Genomic DNA, 12,645 nt, shown 5'->3' with positions numbered 1-12,645 from the left:
CTGCCCGCTCTACTGAGCTTCTAGTCCGGACATTAACGACGGGATGGGCGCGGTAACCCTGCAGACAGCACCGGGAGACCCCACTGCAGCATCGGCCAGGGGAGAGGGGAATCTTCCGCTGTCCTACAACCACAGCTCAAAACTATGGTATTATCAGTGTTTTGGGGTAAAATTCATAATATCAAATGTATAAATTGTCACTGGTGTACAAGACAATGCATTTCCTCATAACACACCGTGGAAACACACTAATGCAAAATTTCAGAAATGCAGTTTAACAAGTCCCAAAATGTTAAATGGACAAATCATTTAGGCTACCTGTGTGCTCTGGTAAACATTTACACAATCAGTTTGTAATAGTACATGAGCAACAGCACATTTTGGGCGTTCCCTTGTCTCAACACATCACCTGCCTCAGTGTAACCACATCCTGCATCCTCTACCTCTTTTGTCAGCATCCACCCTTTTTTGATAAACCACAATTTTCCCTATTTTCCTAACTATTCTCTTTTAAAATTTGGACTGGAGGCACAGTAAGGCAGATGTTTACAAGCCTGGACATTTCACTAAACATCAGATAGTAACATAGGGTGCCTTCAGTTTCAACAATTTCAGAAGCATTCCTGGAATAGAACAGGACAAAACCAAGTCTAAACTGGTCCAAAACCAGGACCAGAAAAAGGACAAGTATGAACAAATATGAACTCACTTTATAAGGCAGTTCCTGTTTAAATCTCAGTTAAATCTTTTTTTTTCAACCACATGTTTTAATCCATATTACATTTTTTCTTTTTATATTAAATTAAATGTTATTAAATAAAAGTAGTAAAATAAGGATAACTTAATTGACCTGAAATAAAGGGGAGGAAAGTTAACATATAACATATATAATAACTTATTTCGAGTAAATTCATGTTAAAAATGTAGAATAGCTTAAAAAATGAGTGCACACGTTTAATAGGAATACAAACACAAGTCTGTTGAAACCCTCTGAAATATCAACTAATTCAGACCTAAGTATTTGAGAGTTAAAATCAGCAATAATGGTACACTTACCTGACTTTATTGGGTCACTAAAAATAAATGTAAATACAGTCATTGTTATCCTTTTGTTTACATGGGTGGGGCTTTCAAGTGTGTCCCTCAGGCAGTCACAGCTCCCAAACAATAGTGACAATGCTGGGTCTACAAATAAGTACAAAACAGCACAAGTACTTCCAGACCACATAACTCAACCAATTACAGATCAACTGAGGCAGAGATTTGTGCAACAATTCATAATAACTCCACCTTAATTAGCCTTAGGAAAGAAAGACTTAATTCTTAATGAACAAATAACAGTAACTACTTAATCAGTACCCTGACCCCCTTAAGTGAGTATTTACTAACTCTGAATCATTTTTAACAAACTATTTGTTCTTTATGAATTAAGTCTTTCTTTATTTTTTATTACGGATGTAAATAGTGTAATTCTTTTAACGTAATACCGCAATTCACAATTCCCCCCAAAAATCTGAATTTGCGCTTTTAGTAGTGACATTTCAAATCAAACATTATAAATTACACACTGGATAAAAGACAAAAGTTGGCATATTCTACATAACCAAAGAATCTCAGAATTAACACTAAAACCAAATAAATCCACTTCCTAAAGATTATTTTACATATAAAATAAAACATATTGGCTGAATGTGTTTTGTTCTTACCTAAGTAATGTTAAACTCCTCTTATTCCCTTTACACTGGCAAAAATAACTTCTTGAAATTAAGGCTCTCCATATTTGGTTGTCTGCCTTCATAATAGTCACAGGGGGTTGCACAAGCACCTGTTAAGTAAATTGCTGTTCTCCTCAGAAGATGTCAGCCAGAGGTTACAAAAATGCACTCCAATTTTTGTTTTGCAATGTTATTCTTATATTGCTTGGCCTAAGTCTGACTACAAAGATATTTACATAATGTAGCCTGAATATATAATATTAGTTCATAATGATTTTTTGTTTTTGTTTATTTTTCAGAGACAGTTAGAGTACAGGACCACTCCCAAAAGTCCATAAAAGGTCAAGATGCAGCACGACCACCCTCAGCTCTGGGAAAAGATGTTATGAACAACTGCTCAACTGAACACATGCTTTCAGTAGCTTCTCTTGCTCTGGTCCAGTTCACACGTCAAAATGGTGAGTATCATTTTACTTACATTTTTTGCCTGTATGTTTGATTTTGTTTGGGTTTAGACATGATTTTGTCCCATTTAAGGATTACACAGACACCCATTTAATCAAGGAACACAACAAGAGGAAAAACAGGTAAAATGTCTTGCCCAAGGACTCGGCAGTGTGCACTAGAGGACCTGGGATTGACTTGCTGAACTTTGAGGCAAATTCCACCCACTACGTCTAATCTATGTAAATTTGAAGTCAAATCAAGGGAGTCTATAAAACGTATGTGTTTAACTTGGGAAACAATTGTTGCTTTAAAAGATTTTCTGGCCCCGAGGCCTGATTGGATAGGACAGCTGTAGTGTAAAATCAAATGGGGAGAGAGAGGGTAGAGACATTCGGCAGGCAGTCTGAGTGGGGAGTCGAACCCCTGACGTGAAGTTGTGAAATTAATAGGTTTTTGCTGTGTAACTTGGCATGCTGTTTGATGCAGGCCACCCAGCTGACACAACAGCAGATTACGGAGTATAAGGGAGTCTTTGAGATGTTTGACGAAGAGGGAAATGGTGACGTGAAAACGCAGGAGTTGGAGAGACTCATGAGTTTGATGGGAATTAACCCGACCAAACGAGAGCTCATACAGATGGCCAAAGATGTGGACAAGGATGGTAAGACTCACTAAATAGTCCAAAATATTTATAATGAAATAATAATTGTGGTTATTAAATGGTTTGAGGTGAAGAGTTGTAGACAACATCACAATATTTTAAACACATGCGGTATTCAGATGGGGTGAGGCAAATTGGTCAGTGGTGGAACGTAACAAAGCAAAAGTAGTAAAGTACTGTAGTTTAAAAAAATGTATCTGTATTTTAACTTAAGTACATTTTACCGTGGATACTTTTTACTTTTATTTCACTACATTTGAGAGCAGGTATCTGTACATTCTACTCTAGTCTGTTTTTGATTTGGCTTGAAATGTAAAAGTGTTTTCATTATTGTTTGAGACCTGCTGAAAACCCTGAGGGTTTAATTTTAACGTGTTCGTAGTTTGAGCAAACACAAATAAAAGCAGCTAGATTCAGTTGTTTCTGTTGAACAAAAGTAATGACATCTCCATGGAGACAAACAGGTAGCCTACCGTCCGTGAGTTATGCAGTGCACCTTCAATAGTCAGACTTTATGAAATGGTTGGATAAATGATCTACCAAAATTGGCAGGTATAAGATTTGGATGGAGGTAAGTAATTTATCTTTCAATAAAGTTTGTGTAATTCTAAAAATATTGGCTCCTGACTCCAATAGGAAAGTGTGTTATCATAACAATAATAATAATAATAAATGCATAAAAACCTGTGTATAATCACCTTCATTTTGCATCTAATCATATGGTACAATATTTAAAAACACATTGAAAGATACTTACCAATGTATAGGACTGAATCAATATGAAATAGTTCTATGAAATAGCACTTAGTCTTCCCCATTTATTTATTTATTTTGGTTACATTTCTCATGTGGTTTGCACTTCTGCACAGAAGCTACATAAATGCATACATTTCTGTATGCTCACACTTGTGGGCTCTGCAGATTGACACATTGAGGACACATGATATGAAGTCTCATTGAATACATGAAACAACTGTGAAAATGAATATGGGTGAAATTATAATTAGATAATTATATAATATTATACAATTTAGGTGTTATCATTATACAGCCGTTGCCACCAGTGGCTTAAATAAGAAGTGTGAGCGGGAAAAAAGGTGTCAGAATTAATTGTGTAACGTAGTGAGACTATTTTAGGATAGAGCCACTAGATGGCAGTGTTTCATTGAGTGTCATTACAAAACAGATTTATTACCCATTCATTTTTCAACTTTCACTTACTGTATTAATTCATCTGACTAATACTGTAATCCTTTGCTTTATAATACGCAGTGTTGGGAAGAGTACCTTACAGAATACCTGCATTCAAATATATTTTGCAATATATGTTGATACAGTCCCATCAGAATACAGTATTTTGAAGACTTTCACAATGAGTTGCATTATGTTATGTGTAAAAAATGCAACAGATTATTAAAAACAGCTTTATGTTTCTTACACTGTTTGTAATGCATTTATTTATCACCCATAACAGATGGAACCCCCCCCACACACACACACACACACACTCACCACAAGAGCTTTTCCATTTTTTTTATTACTACCATACAGTTTGAAGTGATCACATGCCAAATATATATTCTTCTGTTTTTTTTAAACTAACTGTATTTTGCCAAGCCCTACCAAATGAATGAATAACTGCTGCTGCTTTTAAATTATGGTGCTAGTTGAATGATGTATTGACTGTGTATATTTCTATTGTATATTTTTTTCAAATGCACTTTTACCTTTTTTTTACCAATGAGACCGCTTTTGAACCAATGAGAGTGTTGCACGAGGATTCCCGTGTACATGGACTTTAATGTGTGCACAAATGGCATATAATTTCTTGGCTTGTACCAGAATACATTTAGTCAAAATTAGTATTCTGAATGCACACATGTATTTAGTTACTTCCTAACATTGTTTGATAATAAGTACAAATATATACTGTCTTCCCTGTGTGTCAAGGTAAGGGAGTGTTTAACTGCGACAGCTTCCTGGCCCTAATGGCGCTGTACCATGAACGCACCAAGAACCAGGACGCTGAACTCCGAGCGGCCTTCAAAGTATTCGACAAAGAGGCCAAAGGATACATTGAGTGGAACACACTTAAGTAAGAAATTGGGCAAAAACTTACTTCAGCTAATAATCCTGCGTTTTGTAATGTACAGTATCTGTTTGTAGTTTTGAAATGTGCGACCTCTAATCTCTATAGTTTTACTATTTGATATTTTATTATGCATTACCACAGTTTAAATATTCAATCTTAAAAGTTATAGCAGTGGCTCTCAAACTTCACCGGCTAAGAAATATTTGGCTTTCCAAGTTGCATGCGATCTAAACCAGGTCTACCCTGGGGCTAAACTAGGTCAGAACTACATCATCATTGCCACATTATATACATGTGGTGTTATTGAAAAAACAAATTCCAAAGAACTGTTGTGTGCGGATCTACTTTCTTTCTACAGTAGTTATTTTAACCAAAAAAAATACCCAAAGGAAGGCAAAGGATTAAAAAAAAAGTTTGTATACCATCATTTGAGAATCATTGAGTAGCAACCAGTACAGCGACGCTTTCCGCATGTCCCTTCATACCAAAAAGACCAGTCATTAAGTCATAATAAGTTTTCAAACATACACTCAGCCATAAAACATAAAAATGTATGGATTGATTTTAGTGTTTCGTGAGTACATGTAGTGGACAATTTTCTTTCCCTGCCTTCTTTTACAGCACCTTAATAATTTAGTTTAACTGGCCTTCATATTGTGTCCATAATTAACCTATCTATCAAATTTTAGTGGTGTGATTATTATTTCTGATGTGATAAAAAAAAAGAAGAAAAAGAACTAGGATGAAAATAAAAAAACGTTCTACAATTAGGTTTACCTTTTAATAGTGTACAATTTAAAATTTTAGTTTATTATTTATCAATTTTTTCCTGAAAAATTACAGTAGAGCATCACTATTAAACCCACCTTCATAATCAATGGTCCCATCAATCCATACGTTTTAATGTTTTATGGATGAGTGCATGTTTGAAAACGTCTCATGTCTTAACGACTCGTATTTTTTGTACAAAGTGTTGCTATACTGGTTGCTATAACTGAGTGTTTCCCAAATGGTGGTAACTGATTAACAGGATAATCAGATCTGACATATCTATAATGTAGCTACAATTTACAGCTGATTTATTTCTAATTACAGTTGGTTTGTGTTACAGATATGTCCTGACAAATGCCGGAGAACCACTGAATGAGGTGGAGGCAGAGGCCATGATGAAAGAAGCCGACAAAGACGGAGATGGGACCATTGATTATGAAGGTGGGTTTAACAGTGATGCTCTCTGGGGACTTACGCTCTAAAATTAGGACCAATGGGTTAAATATAAAAGCTGAAGGATTTTGGCAAAATATCTACTTGCGATTTCTGACGTATATTACCATGATTAAGAAAATTCAGTTCACAATGGCAGTGCGCATTTTGATCTTTTAAGAGCGGACTGAAATATAAACTGCTAAACTAATACAAGAATCATATGTACTTTATATGTTTTATAGGAAATCTGACTTTTTGATCTTCAGATGCTATATTGTTGTATAATTCTGCATGGTCTTGTATCTGAGGCTTGAGTGCTCACATAATAGTTATTTGCACCTTTCTCCTGCCCCCGGCCACAGTTCTGTACTTCCTTGCAATTCTTTAAACAAATATTGCTTCGGGACATGGGTGATATACATATAAATAGTCAGTGGAGACATTTCTATGAGTTTTTTAATTTTTTATTGCAGTTTACATCAAACAATATGTCAAATAAGTGTCTACATATCTCTAGCATTCTCTAGTTTTCCTTATGATAATGTTGATTTTTTTTTTCCATTTAGAATATCTCTTTGGTGCCATAGCAAATAATCTGCCTCCTATAGCAATTGGCATTCATTAATAGCCATAGCATACTCCTCTTTAAGGACCTTCATTTACTCCCGCCAAAAAAAACAGTATATCATCGTAACCTCATGACAACAAGAAATGAAAATGCATTGCTACAATCACTAGACTGCTGTTTTGCATTGTATCATAATGGTTACATAATACAACATATGCCCTACAATACTGTGTGTTCTTATCACCTCAACCTTTAAATCCACAGAATTTGTTGCCATGATGACTGGAGACCTGTTCAAAATGAGCTGAAGCCCCCTGAAGATGCTCTGCCTTTGTTACTATTTCAAAACCCAAAAGATCCATACAAATTGAGAATAAATCAACATTAACATCATAACGCTCATGACCAAGTCTTTGAATAACAGTTTAATATTGGATTTTAAGTGTTTTGAGGTCATAGGTAGAGGATAAAACCATGATAGGGTTAATTTCCATAGACCTACTACCCGGATGCAGTCATTCACGAGTGGCCTGACAGCATCTGGTGTGCAGAGCCATTAAATCCCATCCTCATCCCTGCAAAGCTAGAGTGACAATGTATAACAGGCAATCAGAATCCCCCTTTAGAATCCTTCTGGCCAATCGGATGTTAGTGGGGGCGGGCTCTTGGTCGGCAGGGATCCTGTGTTTGCAGCAGCATCCCTTTGAGCAGCCACTGTTGTGTGAAATTCAAGAACAAGGGAAAGAAATACGGGACCATAGATTTAAGATTAGCAATCTGAGACAACGCTGGTATCCGGTGGCAACTATCAGTGTTTTGTTACCTCTCTGTGTGACGTCTATTATGGAAGAAATGGCTGCATCTTCATTGTAAACAGCCTGTACCTGCATTGCTAAGAGAAGAAGCTGAGGAGGAGGGGCAACACAGACACAGAAAGACATGCTTCTTCCAATGATATTTTCCCTATAGTTCTTCATATTATATCTAAAGGTACGTATAATGCATTTTCTTCATTCATAATTCACACAGTTCACACATTCACTGCCTGTATATGTCAGTAGGATTAGCATTAGTGCTGGCTGTTGACTATAAATATCACGTCTCTAGCAAAAGCCAATGTACTATTCTAGCTGTGTACATTTGTGGAGGCTTGCATGTTTGATTGGCTCTTTTGGTTGTTTTCCTTCACTACACATGGTACCAATTAACGGCGCAAGCAGGCACAAAGTTGAAAGAGGGTTGGATCATATGTCCACTGCCTTCCTGTGTCACTACTTACCTAACCCCAAAACGAAAAGGAAAAAAACTCAGTACTGTTATAAATCTATTTTTGGTGGTGTTGTTAAATGGGGTGGGGGAGAACACTGTACAGTTTAAAGTGGTTAGTTTTTCTTTACTTCAGTCAGATGCCACTATTCTTCCTGGCATCTTGTATCATTTATAACCACATCCTACCACAACCGGGTAACAGTAACAGTCAAGAGGAAGGTAAAACTGAAAAGGCAGTATGTAAACCGTTATATTTCTATTAATAATTCTGATTAGATGGGTTATTCTTACTATCCAGTGTGTCTATTTGATAAAGCCTCAATCAGACGGTTTCCCATATGGCACACTCTGGGTCTTTTCAAATTATAGTTGATTTCCCAGGCGTAATGAATATAATGTAGGTTCCGTATGTCTCAAACCAGTTAGAAAATAGGAGACACTACCACCAGTGTTGTGATGTTTAATTAAGGAATGGTTATAGATCCATAGGAACAAACGAGTATTGACAAAAACAGGATAGGAAAGATTGGAGGTCAATTTCAATTCAATTTGTGACAATGTGAAGAGGGTCAATGACAATCGTATTACTCTATGTGTAAAAATACAGTAATATTTCTCTCATTATAATTATGTCTTGGCATGCCAATCTACACATTCATTCATGAGTTACTTTTTAGGGTCTGTTCATACTTTTGCAAACTCCACATCCAAAAGTGGGCCTAAACCAGGACTAGAACAAAACAGAGTCTTCATTAGGTCTAAACTGAACTCAAACTAAGGCCAAACCAGGACAACTGTGAACACATCTTTAGCCAATTTCCAAAGCCCCAAAAACAATAGATTCATTTTTGGCACTATAAATAATGATTACCATATTATCAATAATGAATAACACATTTATTTCTTGTATATTTAAGGATCATATGGAAAAGTCACCCTCTAGGCTTCAGCCACTCACAGGAACCATGTCTTCCCCATCTGTGGACGATTGTGCGAGTTGAATATCCCAAACTTTATTCTATCCGAAGTTCTGGGCTGGACTACTGGACCATGTCTGCTACTACTTCAACTCAGAGCACCCCAAGTCTCCTCTCTACCTCTCCCCCTCCCATCTCCAGCTCTGTACCTGTCCCAGCCCTGTCCACCACAACCAGAGAAAGCATACGGACCACACTCATGACTGTTACCATAGCGACCAATGAGACCGCCTTCAACGCCACAGCATTCCCGAACTCAGCAGCGGCAGAGACATCGGGAATGGGAATGGTACTACTGCCCTTCGGAATCATCACTGTCATCGGATTAGCTGTGGCGATTGTAAGCACTTAACAAGGAGCTTATTCAAATACAGCACAGTAACAAGCATGTAAAAAAAAAATACTCAAAAAATTTTAGTGGACTATGCACACATAATACATCCAAATAATAAATATGGCAAGTTTCTTATTTTCAAAACTCATATCCCCCTAGGCCTTTGGGTATACTGTAGGCGATACTCATACCGCAATTTGGGACCCCGAATAACTGCTTTTTAAAAATTATGAATCATCTATGTTTATTAAGTTGGGATAATGCAAGTTCATATACGTGCTGTAAACACTCTCACTGATACACCAGCGTACACTGCAGGCAAGGTGTGTGAAGTGTTTTGTCTATGTACATAACAACAGAATGCATAGCCACTGCCATTGTGGCACCTGGTATTCCCAGCGGTTTCCATTCCAAGAACTAACCAGGCCCAGACCTCCTTAGCTTCCGAGATCTGACTGGACTGGGCATTCTCAAGTTGATAACTTTCCTGAGAAATTTCACAGACAAAACTCTGTCCAACATATGTGGATTTTTTGACCCAACTATGTGAACTAAATTAACTAACACCATCTCCTTTGTTACTACCACTGCAAATTATTTTATTGTTGTTTTGTTTTTTTTTGTTTTTTTCAGATGTTATATATTCGAAAAAGGAAAAGGTAAGTTGCCCGATTTCAGGTTATGTCCACACTCATATTATCATAGTTTAGCACGTGTTATTTTTACTAGTTCATCTACATATTGTTGAATTTCCCTGTTGTCTCTGTCTGTCTGTCTGTCTGTCTAGCTATCTATCTATCTAGCTATCTATCTAGCTATCTGTCTGTCTATCTATCTATCTATCTAGCTATCTATCTATCTATCTATCTATCTATCTATCTATCTAGCTATCTATCTAGCTATCTATCTAGCTATCTGTCTATCTATCTATCTGTCTATCTGTCTATCTATATCTATCTATCTGTCTATCTATCTATCTGTCTATCTATATCTATCTATCTGTCTATCTATATCTATCTATCCGTCTGTCTCTCTGTCCATCTATCTATCCATCCATCCTTCCACCCATCCATCCATCCATCCATCCACCATCCGTCCATCCATCCATCCATCCTCTGTATTTCAATGATCTTTAATATATTTCTGTCATGTGTATGGTATATGCCTGTTACATATCCTGCTTTTGTCTTGCCATAAACCTGCCAAAGGGAATACAGATGAGAAGCTAACTGTGACACATTTACATGCTAATTACACACATTAATTAATGTGCATGTTCCCATATTAATTAAAATATACATAATTATCATTGCTGATCTCTTTTTGCAGGTTAGAGAAGCTGAGGCACCAGCTGATGCCCATGTACAACTTTGACCCTGCGGAGGAACAGGACGACCTGCTGGAACAAGAGCTGCTCGACCACGGGCGGGACGGGACCATCGCCGGACCCAATGCCAAGGTCAGAGGGGCTGGGTTTTTAAATTATAACACCATATGCCATAGACTCTTTTTGTGTGTTAATGTAAGCAAATCATTTTATGTTTTAATTTTCTGTCAGTATGAGGTTTTAATTTTAATTTTTAATTTTTTAATTTCTTTTGAAGTTGTGACAGTGGTTTTGTGGTAACCGTTAAGCTGGGTAAAGTATCGCCTGTGTTGTTTGGACCATGTTTCTGATCCTACACTCTCCTTGCTCTTTCACATTTTTTCTATTAACAAATCAGCATCATATCTAATATTTCATAGTGGTGGTACATAAACCTTTTGTATTCCAACTGCTTTACCTTAAATTCATATCAATATTCATTCTATTATATGTAGTAATCTTTCATGCCATTTGAGAAAAACAACTTCCTGTTTTACATAATAAGTGTATTAATGCCCACTGCCAACTGTATCTAAGTATCTGAGTAGCTGAGGCTTACCTTTCTTAACCTTCTTTAGATCACCAAAGTTTTTTTCTTGTATGACAAAAACTTATTCCACCAAAAAAAAAAAGTAGGCTATACTATATATATATATATTTTTTTACATCGGTTTGTCTTCTCCTGCAGACTCTGACAACCTCCCAGGGCACGACGCAGAGGCCCAGTCGGCTGGTCTTCACGGATGTAGCCAAAGCTCTCAACGCTTAACAACAACCTTCCATCTACTGCGTCTATCTACAGAATAAGTAGTGGATATGTAACAGCACTGGCTTAACTTCTCATAGGAAGGGACACAATGCACAGACCAGACTTTCAATGAGAGAGCTGTGATACATACGCTGAGTTCACATGACGTTACACTCTAGAGTATATAGATTAAAACTGAGCTGGAGGACAGGTCTGAATCCCATGGCTGAACTTGAATTTTAACTGTCAAACTGGAGACTGGCCTGGATTATGGCTAATATCTCTGTCATCACTGGGCCTATCCACCGACATAAAAACTGGCACTAAGTTCAATATCTTCTCTGTCAACACAAATGAACTAAGCTAAGTAAGGGGTGATAAGTTTTTTTCTTTTTTTCTTTTCTTAGAGCTTCAAAAAGTGGTGGAAAAATCAGTTATAAAAGTGTGATTTTTGTCAGTTGACAGAACTTTGAGCTGCAACTTCTGTTACATATGGCAAGTTTATACACTCTTAAAAAAAATAATAATCAGATTTAAAATTTGTGGATTTTCTGTTCAACTATGTCTTTCAAAAACAGTAAATCTCTCACAGAGTTATGTAGGCCCCTGTCCTCCATCTCAAATTATAACATCACAATCTAGAGAGTGAACAATAATACAACCTAATGTATTTTGGATTAAAGGGGAGTGCATGTTAGACGTCACAAGGCATCACATACTGTACGATCTTGCACTGTTATATCTCCACGAATATAAACCCAGTCATGATGCACTTTTTCATGTCTTCAACTTCTCCAGAGCTTCTGTGTTTGAATAAAGGGAGTGTGCGTTTCTTTCTTTTTTAGCGTTTTTGTCTTCAAACAAGCTTGAATGAAAATCTGTGTCTTCTTGAGTTGATTTTGTTCAATAAAGCAACACAGTGTAACTTTTTAGACAGTGTGCCAATGTGAGACTGTTATCTCTCAATAAATAACTAGATGGTATTTGCAAATGTGTTGTTTTACCTGACTTCCCACAGGATATTAAACACTTGATTTATTTAAGACATATTTCAGCAGTAACAATTTAATATCTAGAAAAGGTTAATATTATTCCATTGTCAAAAGGATACAGGAAATCTTTGGAGTTGTCAACCACGTCTGATGGTTTGTCAAAAGGTGGTCAATATTCACCCAAATATTACCTGCAAAATTAACATGATATGATTCACATAGATCCCAAGACTCCTCCTCAGTGATGCACCTGTCTGTTCTTTCTGTACA

General features: G+C 36.7%; 2 protein-coding genes across 4 annotated transcripts in view; both read left to right on the top strand.

Moving 5' to 3' along the window:
• Positions 1–12,645, top strand: part of ddi2 (DNA-damage inducible protein 2) — a 158,344-nt gene that overhangs the window by 88,605 nt on the left and 57,094 nt on the right. The gene's annotated exons all lie outside the window — the stretch shown is intronic.
• Positions 106–12,391, top strand: si:ch211-161c3.5 (uncharacterized protein C3orf18). 3 transcript variants are annotated; one of them, XR_008648693.1, is made up of 7 exons: positions 106–147; positions 2,032–2,173; positions 2,649–2,823; positions 4,774–4,918; positions 6,027–6,127; positions 6,954–7,679; positions 8,876–8,993. XR_008648693.1 is itself a non-coding variant. In XM_033965972.2 (5 exons), the coding sequence occupies exons 2-5, from the start codon at positions 9,009–9,011 to the stop codon at positions 11,402–11,404; spliced, it is 504 nt and encodes a 167-aa protein (XP_033821863.1). In that variant the 5' UTR covers positions 7,002–7,679; positions 8,876–9,008; the 3' UTR covers positions 11,405–12,391. The 3 variants fall into 3 exon arrangements, 2 of the variants coding, with proteins under 2 accessions (XP_033821863.1, XP_055077585.1); XM_033965972.2 differs by lacking the exons at positions 106–147; positions 2,032–2,173; positions 2,649–2,823; positions 4,774–4,918; positions 6,027–6,127 and adding exons at positions 9,903–9,928; positions 10,599–10,728; positions 11,324–12,391 and having other exon boundaries at positions 7,002–7,679; positions 8,876–9,275; XM_055221610.1 differs by lacking the exons at positions 106–147; positions 2,032–2,173; positions 2,649–2,823; positions 4,774–4,918; positions 6,027–6,127 and adding exons at positions 9,903–9,928; positions 10,599–10,728; positions 10,874–11,090 and having other exon boundaries at positions 7,002–7,679; positions 8,876–9,275.

Source organism: Periophthalmus magnuspinnatus, chromosome 5 (assembly GCF_009829125.3).
Source record: "Periophthalmus magnuspinnatus isolate fPerMag1 chromosome 5, fPerMag1.2.pri, whole genome shotgun sequence".
Lineage (NCBI taxonomy): Eukaryota > Metazoa > Chordata > Actinopteri > Gobiiformes > Gobiidae > Periophthalmus > Periophthalmus magnuspinnatus.
The sequence above is the reverse complement of the archived record's forward strand: the minus strand, read 5'-3'. Positions and strand labels throughout refer to the sequence as shown.

Bases quoted from the DNA above. Each gene is read 5' to 3' on its own strand.
- si:ch211-161c3.5 (XM_033965972.2), top strand. From the start codon at position 9,009: ATGTCTGCTACTACTTCAACTCAGAGCACCCCAAGTCTCCTCTCTACC. The intron at 9,276-9,902 runs GTAAGCACTTAA...TGTTTTTTTCAG, and splicing joins TCGGATTAGCTGTGGCGATT to ATGTTATATATTCGAAAAAG. The intron at 9,929-10,598 runs GTAAGTTGCCCG...CTCTTTTTGCAG, and splicing joins TATATTCGAAAAAGGAAAAG to GTTAGAGAAGCTGAGGCACC.